Source organism: Heptranchias perlo, chromosome 37 (assembly GCF_035084215.1).
Source record: "Heptranchias perlo isolate sHepPer1 chromosome 37, sHepPer1.hap1, whole genome shotgun sequence".
Taxonomy (NCBI): Eukaryota; Metazoa; Chordata; class Chondrichthyes; order Hexanchiformes; family Hexanchidae; genus Heptranchias; species Heptranchias perlo.
Window position 1 is genome coordinate 10,535,116 of NC_090361.1, and position 27,908 is coordinate 10,563,023.

The window sequence follows — 27,908 nt, forward strand, 5'->3', positions numbered from 1 at the left end:
ATTTCTATCATCATTAGTTGATTGAGGAAACCACTTGCACTTTAAAAAATTGTAAAGTTTGCATATATGAATAATTTTGAAATACTACTCGAGTAGGCTGCAACAAGAGAAGAAATTGGATTTCAATCAAGTATAATGCTCGATTCCTGGACTTTTATATATTAAAACGGGCATTGTAAAATATTCCGCTGGAACACAATGGCTGGCTGTGCCATTCCTGACTGGCGGCTATGTCGACTGCGGTGTGTTCTAATTAGAAACGCATGAAAATAAGGAGGAAGTTATCAATGGTGAGGTCATTGCGCTAGACGGCGAAATTTTTGTCTATTCGTTCACGGGATGTGGGCGGCGTTGGTAAGGCCAGCATTTATTGCCCATCCCTAATTGCCTTCAAGAAGGTGGTGGTGAGCCGCCTTCTTGAACCGCTGCAGTCCATGTGGTGAAGGTTCTCCCACAGTGCTGTTAGGTAGGGAGTTCCAGGATTTCGACCCAGCGACGATGAAGGAATGGCGATATATTTCCAAGTTGGGATGGTGTGCAACTTGGAGGGGAACGTGCAGGTGGTGTTGTTCCCATATGCCTGCTGCCCTTGTCCTTCTAGGTGGTAGAGGTCATGGGTTTGGGAGGTGCTGTCGAAGAAGCATTTACTGTGTACATCACTGATCTTACCATTGCAGGAAAATCTGGGCTAACGAAACTAGACTAGGCAGCCCTGACCAGTCAGGAGAAACTGCTGTAAACTGCGGGATTCAAACCAAAGACCTGTGTCAAATCAGTGCGCTGAGAAAGTAATTAGGAGCTTTCTAATCGCATAGATTCTGCCATGGGATCAGCCCGTGACAAGTTTATAAAGCTACTGTACAGGGTGCAGTCTCTATTTTGAGAGTGGAGGACCACTGGCTCATCATTGAAACCTCAAAACAGCACTCTCAAAACTAACAAATCCCCTCCAACATCCAGCATTTAAAAAAATGAATGCTGGAATTGCGAAATAAGCAAACAGAAAATTCTGGAAATATGCAGGTCAGTTTAGTCGTGGAGAGAGAAATGTTAAAAGTTTTGGCTACGATACTTCAAGATCTGATAAGGGTTCCTGCCAGAAATGTAATGTTGTCTTTTCTCTTTCAGATGCTGACTGACGTCCTGTGCATCTAGTTTATTTTCTATTTCTGTAGAAAAGAGCTCGCCAGAAGCAGCTCTGGGGAAGGAAACACAGTACGATTCAATCTGGAGATCGTAGGGGATGGATGTGAACACTGATTTACCTCTCGGGCTGGGGTGGGGAAGAGGAGGATAAGATTTATCGGGTTACTCAGTTATACTATGTGTGTCGCATCATCTCCTCCTGTATGATCGTAAGAGGACACATGGGTTTTCAGTGAGCCACTGAATCGTTTACTCCGAAACCAAATAAAGATGCATGTGTTCCTTTTGCTCTACTCCCAGTACAGCCTCAATATGCTGTAGATACCGCTATTAGCTGGCAACTCCCTACTGCTCTCCAAGAAACCAGTGCACTTTTCTCACTGATCCAATGAATGGTGCTGATAGAGTATTACGTCCAAGATATCAGAGGGAAGGTGAAAATTGAACCTAGAGATACTGGTGAATGGAATCCACACTGTAACTGGTAAGCAAACCTGTTGATGGGATTTGATTCTTTGATCGTTACAGCTCCCCACAATACACTTCACTCCTTTTGAGGGTGTTACAGATTTTTTTTAAAAATGGGATTCACAGGGGTCCAAGAGTTTAAGAGTAGACAGAAAGCATTACATTACTGAAATGTAGAACTGTTTCACAAACTGAGGAATCAGAACTTTTTTTTTTTTTTAAAAAAAAGAGATTACTTTTATTATAATGATGAAGACCAGGAAAAAGACAAGTTATACAAGACCAGAGGAAGAAAAGCATTTGGCCCATCAAGCTTGTTCCATCCGGCACCCACGGATGAATCCTCCATCATGAACTTCCCCTCATCATCAATACGAGTGCCTTCAACTCTCTACCAAGGGCTCAGCGCCACACAGAACAGGACTTGGGGGAGGCGTGACTCACAGATCCTTGATTTGACTTCAGGAGCCAAAGAATAGTGGCAGCCCTAGCCCTTGGCCTCAGTAGCCCCTCAATTTCGGTTGGGTAATTGCTATTGTACGACTAGGAATTGCGACGGTCACACACACACACACACACACACGAACCTACCTTCCACCCACTGCCCGCGGAGGGTCTCGCCGCTCCTTCGACTTTGGAACCGCAATCTGAAAGGAAACAAGTTTGGCTTTATTGACGCCTTCTGCAGTGCGCCTGCTAACTCAACGTTACTCACAATGTCGTGCTGGAGGGTCACTCGCAGGAATGCTGCACCGTTCAGTGATGGGATGCTGGTCTAGGCCTATTATTCCCACACGGTGAGCTCCCGATTCCAGGGGCTGCTGCCAAGTGGAGCCGTGGGAGGAGAAAGAAAACTACAGCACCAATGGCTCTGATGAAACAGCTGTACTCAACAGGGACCAATCACCTGCTGCATGGAAGCTGGGGAACGACTGTGTGACAGATAGGCAGTTTCGCTCACAGTTCTAGTAAGATAGTCCACATATTGTACTCTCTTTGTACAGGGCTCAGCCCCTCACTTTAAATACAAATTATTGCGAGGTGCTTCCCTAGGCTGCAGAGAATACACATTATAGTCTGATATGCCAAAAGACATTATTCCTAAAAAGCATTTCCGGCTACCTATCTGTTTAGGTGTGAGCTTATTCAATCTGACTGACTGTCAGTATGAAGTGGGAGGGTTGAGGCACACAGGCTGAGAGGAGTCTTTGAACCTGACTAACTGGCAGCTTATGTGCGCGGGGTAAACACAGTTTTGACTCCCTTATGTCCTCGAAATCATGGGAACACAAGTCAGGTCTGTGTTTATGAGAGATTCTTTGTGATCATGTCATGGACAGCTCTGTAGCCAGAAGCTGTTTAATTTAGAGTTTGTATTCGACAATCTATGCCCAGTTCACCAGTCCTTGTGAAGTCAGAGAGAGATGGAAGGTGAGCAGCAAACCCCATGCAAGGCCATGGCCAGAGAACTTGTATTAGATCCAGTTTTACATTGATTTTTAGTGCAGAGACACACTGTTTGTTATTTTCTATATTCCAAGGAGGAATAGTAAAGTCTAATTACTGTAAAAGTCTGTTTTTACAACTGTTTACTTATCTATGTATATTGTTAATATAAATCTGTTTGTTCATTTATATTCTAAGCCACAAAGTCTATCGCTTTCCAAAGTCAAGGGCACGTGATATATCCAGTGAGCTTAATACGATGACATGGGTTTCTCTTGGTCCCCAGGGCCCTCTACTATTGCCTAGATATTGCACTGCTGTACTCTGGTTTATAGGGTGCCAGGGTTTGCTATCAGGCTAGCCTATGACCATAAACCCAAGGGAAACATCCAAAAATGTGAAAACCTCTTTCATGGAAACATTCTCTGGTTTCCTTTTGCTGAGCCTCAGCTCAGCCTATGCTTCACAGCTGGGCAGACTGTGAATGAAGGCCCAGAGGCACATGTAGCCACAAGTGGACTGCAAATGGCCTCTGGAGGGTACTTCGGGCATCACCCTGCAGAACGAAAATTCTCCTTGCTGCTGGTTGTTTGTCTAGGAAAACTTTACAGTTACAACTAAGCCTGACAGTAACTTAGTTTGTGATAAGTTGGTTCCAACCTGATGCATGCTGTTGGAATCCCAAGCATTGGGCTAGTACATGTTAGGAGCATAGATCTTATATGGTAGCATGAACTCTGGCAGGTGAAGGTTCTGCTTTCTGGACTACAATGTACAATAATTTGAATCATTGTTTGAAGGGATGGAAACTGTTATTTTTCAAATCACTAACCCCATGAATATGCCAATAACTTTTTAGGTTGTATAAATAGGGGCATAGAGTACAAGAGTTACAAAGAGATGATAAATTTGTACCAGGCAATGGTTAGCGTACTGTATGCAGTGCACCATTACAGAGTCTGTCTCTCTTCCTTTGAAGCGTGGGTCTTGCTTGCCCACCCAAGAGTATAAAACTGCTGGAGCTCAACAAACCAGGCAGCCTGGAAGATCTGTTTTCAGGGAGTCCCAGCAGTTTTACATTCAGCTTACAGCTGGCTGTGCATCACCCTTGCTTCAGGAACCTGGTGGCACTAGTGTGGATCTCATGTGACGGACAAGCAGCTTCTGATTTCTCGGGGGAGTCTGGACTCTAAGGCTCGGTCCCACCCGAAACATCGTTATATGATGATCGGTCAGCATTTTCTACTTTTATTTAAGATTCCCAGTATTCGGTTTTCCTTTCAGCTTCATGCTCTTAACTATTCGATTACTTACAATAGATATTTCCATATTGTAAATGACACGGTGTAGACTAAAGTATAGCAGCAGAGAAGTGAGCCTAAAGCTTCATACTCAAGTGAGGAGTCTGTGCTGAATGAGTATGTAAATACACTAACCGCTGCCTACTTGCCAAAGATATTTACAGTGAGGGATGTCTTGTTTTTAAATGCAAGCAGACGAAGTACTGGCAGGAAGTCTTAGTCACTCCTGGCATTTAGTGGAACAGCTGATCTACCGTCAGGGATAAAGGAAAGGAACAAAGCGCCCTGCTGGGTCAGTGAGTGGTAGCATTCATTCCCATTTCCAGCAGCACCCTGTGTGCATCCAGTCAGGCCCCGCAGTCTGGGTAAAATAAGGTGTCTTTGCCCTTTTAATCAGGCAACACGATCAGCCCCTTAAATCCATTTTTGGGACTGTATTCTGATTAACTGACCAAAGGCTGCAGGAACTCGCCATACATAAATTATTAGACGTAAAACGTTAAGTTATACAAACAGATATATCCCAGCCTCTCCTCTCCATCTACCTCCCCGTGTGGGTGACAACACACAGCTACTCTACAGAGCCTGGATGATGAGACATTGTATATTAATCCCACTGGTAGCACGACACATAGGAATGGGAGTAGGCCATTCAGCCCCTCGAGTCTGTTCCGTCATTCAATTACATCATGGCTGATCTGTACCTTAACTGCATCTACCCACACATTGAAGCTTCAGGGTGTTGCATTCAAAGGGTTTTAACTGCACATCAATCAAGTGTAACCATACCACTGGCAAGCTCTGGGAGTCAATGACGAGCCACTTCTCGGTCACTCTCTCGAGCTGCTGGGAGCTCAGCGGCTCTCTGATCTTTACGATCACCTCTAGTCGACCTCCTGTGGTCTTCCTGCCATCCAGAACCTTGGAAGAGTTAAAAAAAAATTATTAACTAACTACAGAAACGAAGATGTGGAGATGCCGGTGATGGACTGGGGTTGACAATTGTAAACAATTTTACAACGACAAGTTATAGTCCAACAAATTTATTTTAAATTCACAAGCTTTCGGAGGCTTCCTCCTTCCTCAGGTGAACGTTCACCTGAGGAAGGAGGAAGCCTCCGAAAGCTTGTGGAATTTAAAATAAATTTGTTGGACTATAACTTGGTGTTGTAAAATTGTTTACAGAAACGAAAGCAGCAACCGATTATACCCTACAACATTCCGACTTGAAACCAAGCAGACTGGCTACAATGGGATGGACAATCACCAAAGCACGATTCTCATGCAGAGAAGAAAACAACTATCAAAAAGGATGATGGATACAGGAGAGGAAAAATTGAATCACGAGTTTCACTGAAAACCTCACACACTTGCCAGGTCACCATAAACAGCTTAACTGGAATTATTCTGCATTTAAGCCAGCACCGAAGCAAGTGATTTTATTACAGCACCAGCAAACCCAGTGAAGTCTTCTTGTAGTCAGGCTATGGATCAGGACCGATCCCTCCCTACTACCTAGTCATACAACAACTCTTCACTGTCCCACGAAAACTGCCCTGATTAACATTCTTTCCTCTACATTTTACTTTGTCTATTTGCATTGATGGTTTTGAATATTTCTGAACAGTGAATTCCATTGTTCTCATCCAGGACCTTGTGGGAAGAACAGCTGGATGGAGGGGAATTGATACAAGACACAGGCCTGGCTATTCCAGCCGACAGGCAAGGAAAGTTCAGCAGCGGCAGATGGCTGAATTAGTGCTGTTCTGCCAGTTTGGTATGTTTGGAAAGCTGTTCAGTATGTCCTGCCCCTTCTTAAATAGCCCATTAGTGGTATCCTGTATTTTAATGGAAAGGGTGTCAGATCTAGTGGCAATTCTATATTCCCGCCCATCTCCCTGTCCCACCCAAAGAAGGTGGCTTCAGTCATGCCTCGAAGGTAGTTCTTGGCCATCCACAAACTGATGCTGGATAAACAATCTGACAGCACAGTGCTGGTTGCGGAGTCAAAGGCAGTGATGAAGAGGTAGAGCTGTGTGCTATCACCATACTGAAAGCGGCTCTCAAAATTACAAGTGATATTGCCTAGAAGGAGGCCAAGCACGGGACCCGGGGCACAGACATGGTGTGGGAGTGGCAAGAGATGTGCTGGTTTTGTTGGGACAGGTGGGAGTGGGACGAAGCAAAAACAGTGCCAATAGTTACAAGACTAATTATCGAAGGTAGTAATGAAAATCAATGATCATCAAATGATAAACTTAGGAATCTACCAGGACTGGCAGCTCTCTGGCTGGTCCCAAAAATATCGTCTCTCTTTCTCATAGCCCTCGCTCAGTTCTTTCACTGAAAAAATTACACATTTCTCTCTTGTATTTACTGACACTACTGTCTTAACAGTCTGTTCACTCAGAGGGTGGTGAATGTGTGGGTGTAGCTAAACCTAAACTGTCTATTCACCTCCCCCCTGGTTAGAGTTTGTAATTGGGTCAAACAATTTAGTGGGGCTCAGTTTATAGGTGCCCTATAGAATCTTAACCTTTATTAAGGTCTCCCCCCGAGCTTACTTTGCTCCAGTCTAATTCCAGTTTCCAGAACCTCAGGGATCTAATTTGCAATCAAACATTAAACAGTCTCTTGGTTATTTTGCTGGTACAGCTCACTCAAAGTTTTGAAATCTCACCTCCAGGATTTCCCGAACCTCACACTGCGACTCAAGTTTCTCCAGCTTAAGCTGGGCTGTTCCCACGACTCGGTCAGTCTTGAAAAGCCCCCTGTTAAGGTAGAAAGGAACATGATTTATTTTCCTACTACAAGCGCAGTAACAGCATACACAGTTAACTTACACTGGACCTGTGGAGCTGCTGCCTTTAGGTAACTTCCGTCAGCTTTTTCTGGGGGCGGGGAGGAACTTAGGCTTCACGGCCCAGAGACTTTGTTCTGGCTGGTAACCCAGAATGGATTTACTACACTTGTATACTATGGTAATTGGTTCGGAGGTAGGAGACAGAGTAGGGATAAAGGGAATGTATTCTGATTGGCAGGATGTGACAAGTGGAATTCCCCAGGGATCTGTACCAGACCCTCAGCTTTTCACCACATATATGAATGACTTGGATAAAGGAAGAGAGTTGTTTATGCAGATGACATTGAAGTTGTGAAGATGGCTGCTGGAAGTTACATAGGGACATAGACAGATAAAGTGCGTGGGCTGTGACAGATAGAGTTTAATGTGGGGGGAAGTGAGAGATCATCCACTTTGGATCCAAGAAAGACAAATTGGAATAATTTCTTAATAGCACGAGACTAGGAATTGTGGAGGGGCAAAGAGATTTGAGGTTCCGGTACACAAATCACAAAAAGCTAGTACACAGGTATAAAAAGTAATCAAAAAGGCTAATGGTTCAAGAGGGTTGGAATACAAAGGGGAGGAAGTGATGCTTCAGTTGTACAGAGTCTTGGTCAGACTCCAGCTGGGGTACTGTGTTGAGTTTTGGGCACCGCACCTCAGGAAAGATATATTGGCCTTCGAGGGGGTGCAGCGCAGATTCACCAGAATTATACCGGGGTGTAAAGGGTCAGATTATGAGGACAGATTGCATAAACTTGGCTTGTATTCCCTTGATTTTAGAAGTTTGAGGGGTGATCTAATCAAGGTGTTTAAAATGATAAGAATTTCTTCTGGTAGGGAACCCAGAAAGGGGGCATAATCTAAAATTAGAGCTAGGCCATTCAGGAAGCACTTTTTCACACATAGGATAATGGAAATGTGGAACTCCCTCAAAAGGCTATGGATGCTGGGGTCAATTGAAATTTTCAAGAGCGAGATCCAATAGATTTGTGTTAGGTAAGGATATCAAGGGATATGGATCAGGAAAGTGGAACAGGTTCGAGGGGCTGAATGGGCTACTCCTGTTCCGATAGCTGGTGGCTAATGCTAAGTAAAGCAATCTTCCCTGTGAGGTTGGTGTTAAGGATGGCAGTAATAGGAAGCGAGAGGGTGAGCTTGTGGACTTATTCACCTGTCGCCCAGTTTTACTTCTTAAGACTACTGGCAGAAAACAAGCCAACTTCAGTGACAAGATCTTATGTTAAAAACAGATCTCTCATCACAGACACTCCTGAATTACAGCCAGCATCTTGGGGGCAGAGGAGAAAGAGAATAAGGAAGAGGTATTTCACGCTTTACAACGTGGTACCCAGCTTCAATCAGCCGGATTTCCCACCATCTCCTTCCCCCTGGCAGAAGCCTGATTAGCCACTGGGCCAAAATGTACACAAGTTCTAATATGGCATTGAAGAAAAATGAAATGGGAGAAATTGATTTGGACAGTCTGTAGCACCAGATGACTATGTGTGGATGGTAAATATCTTCTGCTATATAGGTTAAAACTAAGCGAGTGCCACAGTGGATTGAGAAACAGTGAATAGAGAAATGGAATATCACTGTACTGGGCCATTGCATCGCAGCTCCTGCTTTCATGCGCCCCCTAGTGGCTGATTTCAGATCATCAGATCACCATACAAGAACATAAGAAATAGGAGCAGGAGTAGGCCAATCGGCCCCTCGAGCCTGCTCCGCCATTCAATAAGATCATGGCTGATCTGATCCTAACCTCAAATCTAAATTAATGTCCAATTTCCTGCCCGCTCCCCGTAACCCCTAATTCCCTTTACTTCTAGGAAACTGTCTATTTCGGTTTTAAATTTATTTAATGATGTAGCTGATGATGCTGTGCTCTCTCCATTGGCTGGGAGGAATTCAGTCACACAATTCAGAACTGTATCAGCCCAAGAGTTAGTTTCTATAAAAAGCTTTCTTTAGTAAAGTACAGCATTAGAAACAAATTCGTACCCTTTATGGATAATCTCAAGTTTAATTCCTTTGGTCTGCACCACCCGTTTGAATGCTCGATGTCCTCGGTTGATGTTCAGCTTGAACTGCTCTTTAAATTCTGAGACACAAAAAAAATGTTGATTATTATAGTAGGGCCCACAATGGATCGCCGTTAGTCAGTAAGATACTCATTGAAGCAGGCTGTTGTGTTAAGTGTTCCCATTGTTCATGCTGTCATTGGTTTAAACCAGTATAGCAATTTTCAGCATCACAGCGGTATGGTCAGCCAGATGTTCATCCCAGGCTTGGTGATCTCTGTCCCACCACTTTAAAGCTGCTGCTCAGTCTCAGTGGCTGCCCAACTCCATCATTCACACTAAGCCTGGCTCCTGGCTCTCTCCACTCCTGGTCACCAAATTCAGCTGCTCGGCAAATCTCCTCCAACTATCACAGCAGCTGAAAATGGGTTGAAATTTCCACCCCAACCCCCCAACAATCTGATTGAAAAGAAAGACTTGCATTTATACCATGCCTTTCATGGCCTCAGGATGTCCCAAAGCACATTACAGCCAATTAAAGCACTTTTGAAGTGTAGTCAATGTTATAATGTAACAGCCAATTTGCACACAGCAAGGTCCCACAAACAGCAATGTGATAATGACCAGATAATCTGTTTTAGTGGGGGAAAAATATTGGCCAAGACACCGGGGAGAACGTCCCTGCTCTTCTTCGAATAGTGCCATGGGACTTTTTACACCCACCTGAGAGGTCAGATGGGGCCTCAGTTTAATGGCTCATCCAAAAGTGCAGCACTCCCTCAGTTTTACACTGGGAGTATCAGCCTGAATTATGTGCTCAAGTCTCTGGAGTGGGACTTGAACCCTCAACCTTTTGAGGGTAGAGGCAAGTATGCTACCACTGAGCCACAGCTGACACCACATAGTCCATGCTGACCACCACAAACCCATCAGTAAGGTAATGGCAGATTTGTTCGTTCACCTGCTAGCCCCCCTGCCCCACATACCTGGGCAGTTTGTGTTTTTCACCACGTTGGTTTTGTCTTTCTGTGCTTCTTCCTGTTGAATAAATCAGAACATGCACCAGAACTGCAGCAGTACACAGGTCTTAAAAGAACAAGGGTGTGAACCAGTTAGCATTGAAATTGTGACAGGGTTCTTACTGACCTCAAATGACTATTACATATGAAAAAAAATACAAAAAGGGCTAAAAGCATCCAACTCAACAGCTGAATTAGGATTAAACTTAAAGGGGGTAATTTTAACACCCCTACGACAAGGGGGAGGGGGGTCACATTGTTGAAAATGTGAAACCCGATCCCAACCCCCCGCGAACGCGCCTGCTTCCAGTTTAACATCGGAGGTCTGGGAAGGTCGGGGGGTGGGGGGTTGAATAATCCGCTCTGGAGAGGTGGCTCCGTCATCATAATATTTAAATTAGGCTACATTCCTCAGATTTTGGCAGCCATTTCAATTTAATGGCTGCGGGCCGGGTTTCCCGGGGCTTGGGAAATCTGGTAGCTAAAGGGAGGCAAGAATTGTCGCATCCAGCAGGTAAGCGCTTCTCCAGCATTGCTTGTACGCTAGGAGGAGCAGGAATGCTTCCCCCGACCCCTCAAGCACATCTTCAGCTGCAAACTCTTTTCCGCCCCCCCCCCCCGCCGATGATCTCTCCCTCCCTCTCTGCTGCCGCGCTCAGAGCACCCCCACCAACCCTGATCTTCTCAATTGCCGGGGACCATCCCCTACGGTCCCTGGCTGCTGCTTTCTACAGCTGGCTTTCCCACCCATCAGCTGGCCAGCCTCTCAATCTGGCCTGCTACCAGGCGGGAAACGGACTAAAAAAAATTATGAGGTCCTGCCATTAAATTCGGCAGAATCTCCACCTTCCCGGTATTTCCCGGCTATTGGCACATGCCCCCGCTCCCTCCCCACCTCCTCCTAAATATCAGAGCCAAACACTTCAATCTGTGACACTTCTCTCCTTCTCGGGAAAGTAAATATCTTCACATTTCCTCAATGGTTTCTTCTTATGTGGCCTCCAGCAGAGAGAGGGGCAAAGGAAGCGATTTTTACAGCAGTGGCACTCTGTAATCAGTCAGCAGCAGGAGGTTCGCTGTACGGTGACACACTGCAGTTACGGTTAAACCGAAGGACAGAACGGCAGGCAGGGATTAGGCAAGGCCATTCAGCCCGTCCCTCTAGCACCGTAACTCTACCAGCTCAGGATCCAGCTGTATCTTAAACAACCCCAATACTTTTTCCTCTACTGCCCTGTCTAGCATAGAGTTCCATACATTTATCACTTACACAGGCCTGTACTGCTGCCTCTCTGTACACCATTAAGATGGTAAGAGCTGGATAGCGTCTGGGATTTTCTGCCCCTGCACATGCCAAGAGCGCATATCAGGAAATGATGTACTCCAATCCTGTGATCGGAGCATTAAAATTAATGGACATAAAATCAGGACCTGGGGGGGGGGGGGGGGGGAGGGAGGGAGGGAGTCTGAATTTCCTGATCAACGCTCTCGGTGTGGGTCAGGAGCGCTGAAGCTGAAAATCCCAGCCTGTTTCTTTAATTGATACTGAAGGCTTTCCCCATCTTCAGTTTAGACCATTTGCACATGCCTCCACCTTTCCTCTTGCAGTAGTCAGTGTCTCTCAGCATGTGCCCAGTTGCTTTTACACCAGAGTTCTTGAATCTTCTGTCTTTTGTCTGACTTAGCCTGAGTCTCCCTCTCAATCGTTGGTTCCCATCGCTTGCTTGGTTGGGATTGTTTCTCCCATATTTTGGGGTTTTTGGGCTACTTGGTTAGCTCCTCTCTGTCTTTTAGAGTTCTCTGTCCATCATTATTCCGACTGGTGCTCTCCAACCTGGCGTGGCCCTGTTTGCTATTCTTCTCTCTCTTCCACGTGAAGCTAATGTGATCAGTGAACAGCACACGTGCAACCTGACATTCAGTGGAGTCCTGACACATTACATCATCATCATCATGTTAAGCCACAAACCATGCACTTCAGCAAAATAAAGGCTGTAAAACACTTCATGGGATGATCTTTTCACAACACTCCATAAATGAATAATATTGCTTCCAACTGGAACTCACTTTTCTAGGGTCTAAAACTGTGAAACTCTCGTATTTCCCTCGACCTTCCCTTCCTCCAATATTATACAGGCTTCCAAATCAAAGCTACCTCATCACGAGCTCCTGATTTACCTTGGTTGCTATCCTATTCTTTTCAGTTTGGATGATGTCCCGGACCGTGGGCTTTGGCCCCTTCACCTGAATGAGCCAATGTGCATCTGTGTAATGATGTACTTACCGAGTTTGGGAAGGCAAATTCAAACTTGACAAAGGCATCAAGATCATTCGGTGCAACACCTGAACAGAATAGAAACAGTCATTATTTATACAGCTGGGATTCAGCATGGTAACACAGATTTCAGTCTCTTCAAAAAAAAAATTACCCCCCGCCCCACCCCCACAGTCTGCTAGAGACTCACCCATCACCAACATTGCTCCTCAATGGAAAATACTGCGTGAAAATAAGCTCCTCTCTCCTGCAATGCATTACCTTCCTTTCTCATGTTCTGTATTGCTACTGCTGGCGTTCTGTTAGATGCTTGTCTGTATCTAACACTCTGCAGAGCCAACAGCTAAAGCAAGTGCCAGCTGCTCCGCATTTAATGAAGCTTCTCACTCCAGATGCAGGGCCCATGTTGGGGCATGAGAGTATATTACAGGGTTGGAAAATAGTCAGCCAAATTTCACTACCTGAAGGAGGCTGCAGGTTGATTCCTTTGACGATAAAAAGGATCATGTCACTGTTTGTGAGGTTGGGAAATATCCTGAAACAAAGCAAAAGCAGACATCGAAACATGTGTTAGTGCATCAGCGCAGCTCAACTGTAGGTTTCTTACCTCCGTCTCTGAAAGTTAAGGGTTCAGATATCAGGACCAGATTGCATAATTTAGGCGGACACTCCAGTGTGGTACTGCGGGAGTGCTGTGTTGTTGGTGCTGTTATTCGGAAAAATATATTAAACCAAGGTCCCGTCTCAGAGCTTCAGGTAGAAGCTAAAGATCCCATGACACTATTTGAACAAGGACAGGGAATCTTGGTCTACATTCCCACCTCAAATCACTAATACCAAAATACAGAGTAACTGGTTATTCATTTTATTGTGGGATGTTATGTGTGTGGAATGACTGCCCATGTAACAAGCACTGCACTCCAGAAAGTAATACACTGCATGAAGAACTTATAGCTGTTTCTCCCCGTTAACAGTTGCATTTATATAGAGCTCTTTTAACACACATACTCACAACAAAACTAAGCAATATACTATATCAATATTACTAATATTCACCATACATGTATTTTTAAGTGTAAAGATTTCACATACATAGCTGTCCTAAACCCACCCTGCACTGTAATTAAGTTCCAGCACACTGCAGACTGCTTGTACTACATAAATGTGCCACTCAGTCCCCCTTACAAAGATTCTGTAACATTATGGGAAGATTTAACAGAATCATCGAAAAAAGACATACTTGCATTTATACAGCACCTTATCGTATCTTCGAGAAACAATCCAAACAAATTACTTTTGAAGTGCAGTCATTGTTGTTTTGTCGGCAAACCCAGCAACCAGTGTGTGTACAGCAAGATTCCACAAACAGCAATGTGATAAATGACCAGTTAATCTGTTTTTCGTAGTGTTGGTTGAGGGAGGAAAATTGGTCAGGACACCAGGGGAACTCCCTGCTCTTCTTTGAATGGTGTCATTTGATCTTTAACTTGCTCCTAAACCATAGAGAGACATTGGTTTAACATCTCATCCAAAATACGAAGTAGGCTCCCTCCAGACTGCATCGATGTGTTGGTTTAGATTATTTGCCCCCAAGTCCTGGAGTAGGATTAATTAATTTATTTTATTTTCAACTGGTTAAGCCGCCATCAAATCACAGATAATGTAATGGAGTATGAAATTGTTAAGTGCTGCATGTTAATATCACTCAAATAGTCATTCTAAAAGGGTTTTTCAAACTGTTCACTATTGCAGAACTCGAATGATTACCATAGTTGAACCAAACCTATTGCATGTTTCTGCTGCTGATACTCACTTTGCCACTTGAAAGGTCCTCTCCTCATGGTGGTACTTGGGTAGAGGGTAACCCTGGGCATGTGCCCGCTTCAGGATCTCAATGTTCTTTTTACAGTCATCTGCCATTTTCTCAAATCTTAAACAAAAGCACACACAATGGTAGTATGAAGTAATTTTTAAAAAAATCTTTCCAATTAGCTCAAGCATCGATATATACATTCTGCTTCACTCGCAATAAAGAAACTTGAATCCCCTCCCCTTTCATACGACCTTTTAAGTTATTCAATCAAAGCAGCTTCAAATCTCTCCTGCCTGACTTTGGGCCAGTAGGGACTATCAGAGAGCCAGTATTTCAGTCCTAGACACTAAGCTCCGGCACCTGGTGGTTTTCAAACCTCAGAATCATGTTTTTTAATTCTGTTAAACTTAAGCACATCAGTGACCAGCATTGGACACGACAGTCTACCATCAAGGCACAAGGATTCTTCATTTACTGAAATAATTTAATTCTTCATACTTTATATCTAAAAAGGCATGTGGAATTCTGGTGAACAAAATAAAATGCTCCAAAACCAGAAGTGATGTCTGAAAACCAGAAGTAATCAGTTCAAGAGATCAAGCGTGCAATTATAAATTCTCTGTATCTGGGATCTCCATTCCAAATTGTTTACAATTCTGAATAAGCATCTTTCAATGCTGATTCACTGTCCAGCAGTGGTTGACTAGAGAGCAGAATGTGGTGTGCTGTTCCTCCCCCCACCCCAAACATACGGTCAAAGACTCTACACATGGTCACTGTCTAGCAAAATGGTCAGGTGCCCTGCAACTGGTACCCTGCAGGAGACAAGAGAGTAAAGTTAGAAGGCATGGGAGACTACAACATAATCTCAGTGTTGAGAAACATGGAAAACAGATCGAGTTTCACCCCCTGTTATTTGTGACTTCACTGGGTTTGCCCCATTAAGTGATATCTTTGCAACTCACTCCGGATGATTGAAGATTTTATGCTTTGGAAAGTCAAGTTGCGGACAGTCAAGGGTTTATCTGCACTCACTTGGTGGTCTCTGACACGCTCCCGAGGTGTGTGTATTGTTTGGAGTACTGCATACACGTCTGTAGAAAGACATAACACAAGGCCGTTAGCAGGCAGAGTGATTGAATGGGCTTTTCCCAAATACAGTTGTCTTTTGTTGTGTGTGCGCGTGCGACTTTCTTCACTCCAGTCCGTTGGCGATGATGTGACCACGGCAAGTTCACATCTTGCATATTACATCCATTGCTGCTATAATGTGTGTTTGTAGGACAGGTGCTTGACAAAAATCTCTGTCCTGGCTATATCCATCCAAAAAGATGTTAGCTTCTATACAGGTGTGGAATTATTAAAGTACTGGTCTGTCCAAATGTTCATCTTAAAAATCTACATTTACTGACCCGATACAAGAGCGAAGATTTATAATTTCCTCCCCCCCCCAACCCCCTACACACAATCATTGTGCACATTCACCATTTCCCATTTCTCGCTCTGACTGATGTCAGTAAGAAGTGCCTGATAACACCATGTGGCACAACCTGAATATCGGCTTCTCTTGCTTGCAGCAAAGTGCTGAAGTGGTCAGTTTTGACATCATCGGGTACTATTTTCTTTTCCTTTTTTTCCTTCAATTTTCTTCCTTTTTGCCCCTCCCAACTCTTTCTGGCGTTTGGTCCCACTGGTGCCAGGCACCCTCTAATGCCATGGCCAAGTGGTCATGTGGAAATCTAGTCAGTAAATATTGACTGGCTATTTTACCATGGGGGGACATCACAGCCGAGCCCATTGCTGTCCTCACCCGAGGGCCATGTACAATCGCTGTCCAGCAGGGCTCTCTGGAATGTGATCAGGAGTAGGCTCATTTTTCCTCATCTTCACCTCGAGACACTGAGGTAAGTGTAGCACCCAATTGCTGCCCTGGCTGAAATCACTTTTCTCAGCAGAAACTGCAGATCAAACAGGAGACCTTTCTGATCTGAGCAGCTCTAACACACTGGGCACTGGCTTTACTCTTTGAACAATTGGGCGGCATTTCTAAACATATGAACAAACCCGAGAGAAAGAAAGAACTTGCATTTATATAGCGCCTTTCAGGACCTCAGGACATCCCAAAGCCCTTTACAACCAATGAAGTATTTTTGAAGTGTAGTCACTGGTATAATGTAGGAAATGCAGCAGCCAATTTGCACACAGCAAGGTCCCACAAACAGCAATGCAAATACGACCAGATCATCTATTTAGCGATGTTGGTTGAGGGATAAATATTGGCTAGGATACCGGGGAGAACGCCCCTGCTCTTCTTCGAATAGTGCTGTGGGATCTTCTACGTCTGAGAGAGCAGTCAGGGCCTCGGTTTAACGTCTCATCCGAAAGACGGCACCTCAGACAGTGCAACACTCCCTCAGTACTGCACTGGAGTGTCAACCTGGATTATGTGCTCAAGTCTCTGGAGTGGGACTTGAACCCACAACCTTCTAACTCAGAAGCAAGAGTGCTATCCACTGAGCCAAGGCATATTACTGCAAGAGTGGATTATGAGCATTACCAGAGACTGGACTGCAGCTTTGTAATACAATCCCATGGGGTAATTATACCAGCAACTAGTATGAACATTGCAAAGACATTTCTTTCCAGTTATGTAGGGAGCACGGAGGACTGCAGCAATCAGTTGTGCATGAAAAGGATACAGCATCATGTGGCTGCTGGCAGAGCAATATAGAGACTTCTCAATTTATGCATCATTCTACATCATGATATGTAAAAATCCACAATAATTTCTCTCCCACCATGTTGTGACCCAGCAACAAAAAAAAGTGTCAGAGAGCCATAATTACTTGGATGGGGGAACGCTTCTAAAAGTTTATGAAAAGACTGGATCCATGGGATTTTATAATACAGAAGAAACCCATTATTCACACACAAGTCAGAGATCCATTGCTCATAACTAAACTTCACTATAAAACAAGGTGCATAGATCACATTAGCACCTGCAACTTTTACACTGGGCAGCAGAAGTTCAGACACACTGCTGCATGAAAACTTGTATTAAAGTGGCTAATTATATCCTGGATTTTAGAACATACTGAACAAATCAAAAATCACAAAATAAAAAAAAATGGTGAATAAGTGAAGGGCTGCATTTCCAGGTAGTAGTATAATCAAATCTCTAGTATGTACTACAGATTGTTCCAAAATATACGTAGATTCTACAGGTTATCTTGACACTTACTAAGAAAAGATGGTCTAATGCAGTTCTAGGGAGCAGAGCACAGTATTAAGAATCTGAAGATTAAGAGTCCTTACTAAATTGGAGGAACAAAAATGGGAGCCAAATGAACTTAAACCTAATCAGAATCCCTGCCACAAATTCAGTTAGAGTTAGTTAAATGAGGCTGGGCTTGTTTACTTGACGATTACCATATTATTTTCAGAAGACTGGAGATGTTTTGCCACGCCCCATGCCCTAGCCTTGTACGCCCCATATTACGTGGTTTTACCTCATACTGTTGTTTCAGCACTTCCATCAGCTGACCGTATTGCTCCGCGGTTTTCTCGGGGACGTGCACCCCTCGACGCTGCACCAGCATAAAGTCCTCCTCGTTTTCCGGGGGTGCTGGTACCTAGAAATTTAAGGAGCATCACAAATGTTAACTATCTCCTGCTTCGCAAATCCTTTTGCCAGCATAGTTTAAACTCACTCCGGCCGATGTAACAAGAGCTCCTGCCAACCTGGAACTCTGGGTCCCCAGCTGCTCTCTCTATCTGGATGTGCGCATGGCATTCTCTAGCAGATGCATGTTTGCACCAAGCCTGGCTGCCAGTTTGTTCTGCTGTCTGGAAACACTGACAGAGCTCACAGACCTACTCTGCTTTTTCATGCTCTCAACTCGAAGTGCTCTGTGATTAGTCAGCAACAGGGGTGCTAAAACTGGCTGGAGTGACCCCTCGTTCAGTGTCCGTGGTTCCATATATCGTGCATGTATATGGGCATCAGGTGAGAATAGGATAGAGCTTGGATGTACAGCTTCCACATCGCATAGCCTGCTGACACTTCATGTCCCCTCTTCATGAAACCCATCCTTGACCTGTCTGTCCTCTCCAACTACTGCCCAGCTCCAACTCCTTTCCCTCGAACATCCTCCAACATATCATCACCTCCCAGCTCTGTGTCCACCTTTCCCAAAACTCCTTGTCCATATCACTTCTGTCTATCTCTGTCTCTACCCTCAACAGAGACACCATCCTGGCCAAAACCACAAACAACATCTACTGTGACTGTGCTGCATTGTCCCTCTGTCCTTCTCGACCTCTCATTCTCCTCCACAGCCCAACTTTTCTGTGGGATTTCCCTTGCGTGATTCCACTGAAACATAGCCGAAGGCAACCAGTGCATCGACAGCAATGCCTTTCCTTCCCATCCCTGTATAACGCTTATGGAGTTCCTCAAGGATTAATCTTTGGTCCCTCCTCTTTCTCATCTATATGTTGCCCCTCAATGAAATCATCCACAGGCATAGGATCAGCTTCCACATGTATGCTGATGATACAGAGCTCTACCTTTCCATCACTCCCCTCAACCCCGTGACCACCTTTTGTGCGGTCAGATTCCCTGACTAACATCAAGTCAAAGCTTTTCCAACTGACCATCAGAAAGACCAAACCCATTGTTTTCATAAACTTCAATCCCTTGTCACTAATTGGCTGCTCACTCAGCCTGTGCAAAGCCTTGTTGTCCTGTTCAACCCTGAGCTCAGCTTCAAAATCCACATCCCATCCATTAGCAAGACTGCGTACTTCCATCTCCACAATTTTGCACACGCCCACCCCACATCACCCCCATTAGAAAGGAAAAAAAAGGAAAGAACTTGCATTTATATAATTCCTCTCAGGACGTCCCAAAGCACTTTACAGCCAATGAAGTACTTTTGAAGTGTAGTCACTGTTGTAATGTAGGAAATGCAGCAGCCAAGGTCCCACAAACAGCAATGCGATAATAACCAGTAATCTGTTTTAGTGATGTTGGTTGAAGGATAAATATTGGTCAGGACACCAGGGAGAACTTCCCTGCCACTGAAGCCTTTATCCGCTCTTGCATCACTTCTAGACTTGATTTCTTGGACGTCATCCTCGCCAACCTCCTATCCTCCACAAACTCCAATTTGTCAAAAATTCAGCCACTCTTAGCCCTGCTCACCCACCACGCCCATCCTCATTGACCAATACTAGTTCCCTGACCCTGAACACACTTAATTGAAAATTCCCACCTTCAAATCCCCCAAAGCCTTGCTCAGCCTTACCTCTGCAACCTCCTCACACTTTATGTCCCCTCCTGTCTGCTAACTCAGGCATTTTGTGCACCCTTCATCCAATCGTTGGTGGAAGAGCCTTCAGCTGCCTCAGCCCCAATCTGGAACTACCTCCCTAAACCCCATCTCCTCTCCACTTCTCTCTCCAGCTTTAAAACCTTGCAAAGACCCATCTTATTGACCAAGTTTTCCTTCATCTCTCCTAATTCTTTCACTATCCATTCCTTTATTGTTTTTATTTCGCCCCTCCTTCATTAAGTGCCTTGGAACACGTTCTATGTTAAAGGCACTATCTAAATGTAAGTTGTCGTCATTGTACTGTTAAGGCTCACAAGAATAATGACAATTTGGGCAGGGTATTGAAGGGACAACTAGCACCCATGAAATCACCTCAGCAAGGAGTGAATACCTTTGGGGAGAAAAAAAAAGGACATAACCAACAAGAATGAAAAATCTGCTGGAATCGACAGCATTTTGAGTTCCAAATTTCTCTCCAATCCCAAAATGATTGCTGGACTCTAAACTCTAAAATGGCACTGCACGACTTCAAATGACATCATAGGCTCGTTGTTGGGGACAACACTTGAATATGATTTGCGATTTAGTAAAGTATCAACTTTTTTTTTTAAATCCCTTTCATAATATTCCTGGTGCACTTTGTGCTTCACGATTGAGAACTTACAGGAAAAATTTAGAGAGGACTATGCAGTGGACAGGAAAAGGCCAATCACTAACTGAACTAACCAAGATCACAGCACTTGTTGTACTAACCATAAGGAGCTGGTGCTTATTCAGCAAAAATGCAGTTCTGCCAAAGCACGTTAAACTAGAGCAGAGTCAGCCGTGGCTCAGTGGTAGCACACTCACCTTGGAGTCAGAAGGTTGTGGGTTCAAGTCCCATTCCAGAGACTTGAGCACAAAATCCAGGCTGATACTTCAGTGCAGTACTGAGGGCGTGCTGCACTCTCAAGAGGTGCCGTCTTTTTGATGTGACATTAAACCGGGGCCCTGTCTGCCTTTTCAAATGGACGTAAAAGATCCCACTATTTCGAAGAAAAGCAGAGGAATTTTCCCTGCTGTCCCTCAACTAACATCACTAAAAAAAAGACTATCTGCTCATTATCATATTGCTGTTTGTGGGATCTTGCTGTGTGCAAATTGGCTGCCACTTTTCCTAACTTACAACAGTGACTACACTTCAAAAGTACTTCATTGGCTGTAAAGTGATTTGGGATGTCCTGAAAGGGACCTTGTGTAGCAGATAAAAATTGTGCAGTAGCAGTATAACACAATGGGCTCTTATACAAAGCAAAGTTCTTTTACCTTGGTAATATCTACAGGCAGCCCACCCTTGGCAGCCTCGATCATGGGGTCCAGCCCTTTTGCCTGCCGAAGATATAATTTTGCTCCCTCAAGATCATTCTTCTGCTTTGTACGGAGTGCTGCCTGCATGAACTGCTTCTTTCTGTTCTGCAAGAATTGCAACTGCTGCTGAGCTGCCGAGAGGAATAAAAAGATGAAAGTGTTTAGCCCCATGATGTACCAAACCTTCCTCCGAGAAACGTTCCTGAGCTCTTCTGTTGCCCTGGAAGGTGCAGAATTCAATCTCCAGTCTGTGCTTGGTGTAATAACAGGAGGGGGTGACAGAGTGAGCCCTACAAGTGGCCTTGTACCCCTGAGGTTGTGGGGGGGGGGGGCAGGGGGAATGGCTATGGCTGTTGAACATGATCACAGTCCCATGACCTCTTCTGGAAAGTGCATGTGGACATCAGGATCAGACTTGGCCATGATGCCCTCTACAGTCAAACAGTTTGCCATCATTCAATCAAGTTCGCAGGTGAAGAATGGCCACTCGGGTAAGGTACCAGGAGACAGCCAGTACCCCCAAGTCAACACCTACAGTACAGGAAGGGGAAGGGGATTATTTTTCCTCCTCTCATGGCTATGTGAATATTCAAAAAAAACTCATACCAAGATGATTAAAAATCACCAAAATGAGTATATTAGTAAAACTCTTGCTTTTAAAATAACAGATGACAAAACAATTTAACATATTTTTCTTCCATATACTGGAGTTGGGTTTTAATTTCGCTCCTGTATTCACACTGTCCTCCTCCCTCCCCAGGTCAGGCTAAGTTGGTAAACCCTGCAGATCCCTCCAGCAGGACCCCACGACACTCTCGCCAAAAAAATTTTTTTGTATATTTTACAAAAAAAAAGTCAAACACATTAAAACAGGCCCAATCAAATCAGCATGGAACATCATAATTTGGAGCACAGAGCAGTGTTCAGTGGAAGCAACCACCAGGGCTCCAGATCCAGATGTTGGACTGTTAAATCCAAATATTTTGGGGCTTCAGAGGGTCTCACCCTCAACAAATTGACCAAGAAAACCTGAAATCCAGATCAGGAATTAGTTTTGGATCATCAGAGATACATCCGAATGTTTGACTGTTCACCCTCCAAAAGTTTAATTTCAGTACTACCTTTGTTTGACAGTTGCTTTGGTGCTGGTTTCCCCGTGCCAGCAGAGGCGGCTTGCTGTGCTCCCGATGGCTGTGCCGGCTGAGTAGGTCTCGGAGCAGGTGCCCTTTGTGCTGGCTTAAAAAAGTAGTGGGGAGAAAAAAAATCTTAGATTCACACGTTGATTCGTGCACTCTGCAGAAACAAAGTATTAGAGGGCTCAGTTTTTCAGTAAATGCAAAAGAAACCAATCTCTCTTGGGCAGGAGGAAAAGGGCACAGTAATACATTAGCAAAAGCTGCATTAGAATTCATTTATGTAAAAGAATGATTGTCAAGATGCAAACTTGAAACAATGCTAAACTCTCGCTTAAATTCATGCAGTTAATAGAATCTGCCTGCCCTCTCTGTTTAGGGGCACTATTTCAGATCTACATCAAGCTGGCAGAGATGCCTGGGTCACAGCCTCCAATAGACAGCAAAAGAATCGGTCAAATTTGGCAAGAAGCAGAGAGTGATGAAAGCTAGACACAGAAAAGGTCTCCAGTCCTTAACTAACTGAATACGGTATACTCAATATGGAATACTTCCTCTGGGGAAGTGTCTCATCTACATCTCAAACACATGGTGAAGGAGCACATTGTTGCATCAGACGGTGGATTAAGCTACATTATATAAAAGGTATGCCCTGAAATCACCAACGCAGGGCATGCACAGTATCCACTTCAGCGTAAAGCTGCTAGAAATAAGGCTCTGCGGTTTTTTGGAAAGGTCAGGGAAGAAAAAAAAAGTGTTGGTTAACCCAGCCCACTCACACACGCACTAAGCAACTAATTGCACTGCAACACTGCTTGTGGGAAAGTATTCATTGCTATTAATTCTAAATCACAAGAATTAAGGTTCATAGCAGCTCACTTCCCTGCTGCCTGTTAAGAGGTAACACGTGGGATATAAACTGTATTTCAACTCAGAGGGGAGGATAGAACGTTTAACGCCTCAAGGCTGACGCACGGAATGGGATCTCTTTCTCCCCCACATTATGAAAGCTCACCTCATCCTCCTCATTGTCATCATCTTCGTTCACCTCTTGATTGGCTAGTTTCATTGCGCTCTCCAGCACTCCCACAATGCTTTGATCCTGCGCACCACTTTCTGCTCCCTGAAGTGGTGGGAAACCTTGGGTGTGGGGAAAGAAAAAATTCACTAGAATAAAAATAAAAGTGCAGAGTTTAACTGCCTTTTCTGCTACCGTCCCACCTACTGGGGAGGCGTGAGGAGTCAGGATCGACAGTTCTTTGCATCATCTTTCAGTGAGTGACCATTTCACATGGCAGATTGCTTCAGGAATGAAGCACCAAAGATGTACAACTGTAACCAGTACTGATTTTTGAACATATTCTCATCACCAACTGTGCTGTAACTTATGTCCAATTACATCCACGAGCACTATTTAATGCCTAATGGCAATGATTGAACACTGCTCTCGTTTCCAAATTAACAGGCACCAACAGCATTTATAAATCTGGACAGAGGCGTTAATCAAGAAAACCTTCACTGCAACTGATCAGGTTTAAAAGTGGATCTCCATTTTGCATCGTACACTCACAGTATCCCAGCAAAATAATCGCAACAGAACGTTCTGGGTGTCGGACTGCAGTGAATCTAGAACAGCAGAGAGAAACTGGAGAAGGTGGGGAAAAAAAGCACGATTAAGATAAATCAAGATTGAGATTGATAGATTTTTGGACTCTAAGGGAATCAAGAGATATGGGGATCGGGCGGGAAAGTGGAGTTGAGGTCAAAGATCAGCCAGTATCTTATTGAATGGCAGAGCAGATTCGAGGGGCCTTATGGCCTACTCCTATTTCTTGTGTTCTTATGTTCTGTCCAAAAACACCGCACGATTAAGATGACTCAAAATTGGTTCCTTACCTGGTGGCACCGGGAGTTCCCCAAGATTAACATTCCTTCCTGCTTTATGGGCTCGAATGGCATCCTGGTATTGCTGAAAGATTAATTAAAACAAATAATCATGCTCTTATAGAGCAGGGAATAATTGCCGTGCTGACTTTCTGCCCCTCCACCACCATCAGTCAGGAGTAGATGCGAATCGTCTTGTCAACTCTCCCTTATACCCTCCTTTCCCAATTAGTGCAGACACAAGGAAAATGGCACATTCCCTAATGGGAGATGATGGGGAGATGCTGTGAGCAGTCCACAATGTGAATACCTCCAACCTCCCATTTACAAAATCACTGGATTTGTACACAGTTCAGAACCACATGGCACATGCACCACCTTTCTACTCAGATTATATTAAATAAAAGGTGAGACATCGAACAAGCAAGAGGTATTATGACCAGACTTCACCTAATCACCAGGTAGAAACAAAGAGTTTCAATCAGCCATAACACAAGTTTAATGCAACGCAACTATTTTATAAAAAGGGATAATAACCCAGTACACAACTGATAATGAACTACCAAACCAAGCTGCTGCCATACGGTCAAGAAGCACTAGAGGGACATTTTCACAATTAAATCAGCACTGCTCACTGTGTTATGTATGACAAAATCTTTTAACGTGCACTCACTGTTAAACAGTGGCTGAGCATAGTGTACAGCAGTGCGATACAGGTTAGAAAGGAGACAAAGATGCGGCAATAAAGACTTGCATTTATATAGCACCTTTCACAACCTCAGGATATCCCAAAGCACTTCACAGCCAATGAAGTGCAGTCACTGTTGTAATGTAGGAAATACGGCAGCCAATTTGCACACAGCAAGCTCCCACAAATAGCAATGTGATAATGACCAGATAAACTGTTGGTGTTGGACATCAGCTACTGTCACAGCTCAGTTTATTTTTGGTTTTTGATCGACAGTTACCAAACAAAATGGTTAATTCAGATCAAGTAATTGGATTTATTAGACTATCTAACAGTGTGGTAGACTCAGCACGATTGGTGTGTTGAAGTCACACAATGATGAAAGATAAGAAAAAGATCAACTTTGGACAATCAAAAATCAACCACTTTACTAATTGCTAAACAGTTGGCAATTTAAGCAGCAGGGTAGGTTTCAGGTTATAAAGGGAACAGCTCCACTCAATCTGTACTCGAACAGTTATACACCGTACAGTGACTGTTACAGAACCAGCTGACAGAGTAAACAAGATCCCAGTTAGTGACAAAATCAGCACGAGTATAAAAGTCGAGAAAAACACTTAAGCCGACGCTGACCGTTTCCACTTTAAGCGAGTGGAGAAAAATACAAGAGGAGGAGAAAAAGGAAAGTGCACAAGCTAAAAAGAGCGCAAGATAAACAGCGAGAGGGAAAGATCGTGACTTAGTACGATAGTATAAAATGGGTGATAGCGAGTCGGCACCCCGTTTTACATCTCTCCCCATTTTATTTTTATTTCCACTGAAGTCAAATAAAAATGGGGAGATATATAAAACGGGCTGCCGACTCACCATCACCCAAAGCCAAAATCTACTCCAGGGAGGGTGAGCAAGCCTGAATAGTGACCCATCAGAGGGAAGCACCTAAATCACCTAAAATTCAGGCCACTGTTAAATAGGAAAAATATTTTAAATTTGAAAAGGTTGACCAAAACAATATACTTTTGAAGCTGGCTTACTTTGACTATGCGTTCATGCATTCGTGCTTTCCGGTCATTCCCTGCACTCTTGGCCTGTGCTGCAGCAGACTTGTACTTGTCCATTCTCTGTTGAAGGGCCTCCATGATATCTTTAGGGGGAGGGGGAATACCTGCAGATATGAAGAAAAACCTAATCAATAGAAGGGCTCGTTTCTGTACTCGCAATTCTGTATCGGGTCAATGGAGATAGTTCTGCCACATTTACAAAGGCCCTGGGGATAAATCCAAAGCTCCATTTACTCTATATACCTGGCATGAGAAGTGTCCTAACACCAGGTACTGAAACGCCGCAATATCAGTTGCCCAGATCGTGGTAATGGTGTTCTTGTCAGAGTAAAGGCAGTGTACAGTAGAAGTAAAGTACAGTGTACATAAGCATAGAACTAGATGTCAGGGGATTTTATTTTCTCAGAAAGTCATCGACCTCTGGAACAAGTTGCTGACTGGTGCAGTGAGTGCAGGTTCATTAAGTGTTCAAAAAGGTCATTTTATGTATGTTCGTATATTTAGTGCAAACATGCAGTCCAGTGTGGAATTAAGCCATACAGACCGGGAGGGTCCCAGGTTATATTTCTAGACTGTGCTGAGTTAGCTGACCTCAGTTGGAGTAGGGGCACTAAGCAGGGGGGGGGGGGGGGGGAAAATCAGCCAGCGTTCTTGATCGCTCTCTAGTGACTCCTACTGGAAAGTATGGTTGTGGACTGTGAGGCGAGGACAGGATCAGGCTTAGCTGTTATGCCACCTATGACTTGTCCAGGCTCACATGTGAAGAATGGCCACTTTGGCAAGGTGACAGAGGGCAGCTGAACACAAAGAACCACATCCCAGCAAGAGTCAGCTCTTCAGCAGGACAGAAGGGGAGGGAATTGGAAGAACAACAGAATCATTCTGAACTGACCAGAAGACGCAGGATCCACCAATCGGATACAAGACCCACCTGAAGAAGTCAGTGGCTTTGCAGGAGAGGATGCTGGGACCGAGAGAGCAGATGAATGAGAAGGAGTGATCGATGATTGGTCCTTTGGTAAAAGATCTGGGGAGATAAAATAAACAAAGAAATGGAAGCAGCCAAGTTAATTCTACAGTCCTAGACCCAGTTTTCTTAACTCATTAAATTCAGGCAGGACCCTACATCAAACACAGCCGATAACTGGTTCCCACAATACGGTGCAAAAATCATAGACCACAGCGATAGAACAGAAACAGGAAGATATACCGATGACACAAATGCACAACTTATCAAGGGCATACCAAGAGGGGGAGGCAGGCCACTGAAGTCCACAGTCTCTCCTCTGTCCAGTGCCTCAAGAACAGGATCAAATTTCTGATTTGAAAAAAAAAACAAAAAGCTGTTAAAGATACAGGGGTAATCTGCATTTTCTGCACAGCCTCCAGTGAGCAGAGAAGACAGAAGGCTTGCTGAAGTTCCGAAATATTACTTCTCTTCCCTCACCCTCCAAATGCTGTTTAGGAACAGCAGGCAGCCATTCAGCCCCTAAAGCCAATTCCGCCATTCAATTAGATCACGGCTGAGCTGTATCTTGACTCCATCTACCCACCATGGTTCCGTAACTTTTACTACCCTAGCCTAACAAAAAATTATCAATCTCAGTTTTGAAGATTTCAGCCCAAGTCCAACATTCTTTTGTGAATTTTGTTCACATTGTTTCATCTCAGGTACCCAGTGCCAGAACTTCCAGATGGCGAGCAAATCTCCCGACATTTTTCCATTTGCTTCACCAGTCATCCAGTGGCCTCTCCGAGCGAGGCTGACTACTTAATGCTAATTAGTGCTGAGTTAGTTGTACAGTAGTTTTGTGCTTTGGGCCAATGTTAAGGGAAACTGATTGAGACGCACCAAATACATTTCATGTAGGATCTTTACTATTAACAGACAGAGGAGACATCAAACTAGTCTAGGCTGTTGAACCTAATACATCATTGCTTCCCTACAGCAGCATATACCACCCATAATACTAACATGAGCTCCCAACATTTTAAACTCTAAACATATTAAAAATTGGATATCAACAAATTCCAAAAGGAATATTATACATTTTCAAAATGCCTGGACTTTTCCCCCGGCTCTTTCATGAAACTCAGATTCTGGCCAAGTTGCTGCTGT

The 27,908-nt window shown here is 44.1% G+C and overlaps 1 protein-coding gene across 3 annotated transcripts in view; it reads right to left on the bottom strand.

Moving 5' to 3' along the window:
* The window catches only part of cc2d1a (coiled-coil and C2 domain containing 1A), a 109,754-nt gene that overhangs the window by 68,181 nt on the left and 13,665 nt on the right, over positions 1–27,908 (bottom strand). For all 3 annotated transcript variants that reach the window (XM_067973120.1, XM_067973118.1, XM_067973119.1), the window contains exons 8-24: positions 27,035–27,107; positions 26,721–26,816; positions 25,763–25,893; positions 24,053–24,125; positions 23,172–23,296; positions 22,145–22,259; positions 20,982–21,154; positions 17,850–17,972; positions 15,376–15,434; positions 14,341–14,457; positions 12,989–13,062; positions 12,537–12,595; positions 10,220–10,271; positions 9,214–9,313; positions 7,042–7,132; positions 5,151–5,282; positions 2,206–2,261 (exon numbers count right to left, since the gene is read on the bottom strand). In XM_067973120.1, coding sequence (XP_067829221.1) covers positions 2,206–2,261; positions 5,151–5,282; positions 7,042–7,132; positions 9,214–9,313; positions 10,220–10,271; positions 12,537–12,595; positions 12,989–13,062; positions 14,341–14,457; positions 15,376–15,434; positions 17,850–17,972; positions 20,982–21,154; positions 22,145–22,259; positions 23,172–23,296; positions 24,053–24,125; positions 25,763–25,893; positions 26,721–26,816; positions 27,035–27,107 — 1,649 coding nt within the window. The remainder of the gene's footprint in view (positions 1–2,205; positions 2,262–5,150; positions 5,283–7,041; positions 7,133–9,213; positions 9,314–10,219; positions 10,272–12,536; positions 12,596–12,988; positions 13,063–14,340; positions 14,458–15,375; positions 15,435–17,849; positions 17,973–20,981; positions 21,155–22,144; positions 22,260–23,171; positions 23,297–24,052; positions 24,126–25,762; positions 25,894–26,720; positions 26,817–27,034; positions 27,108–27,908) is intronic.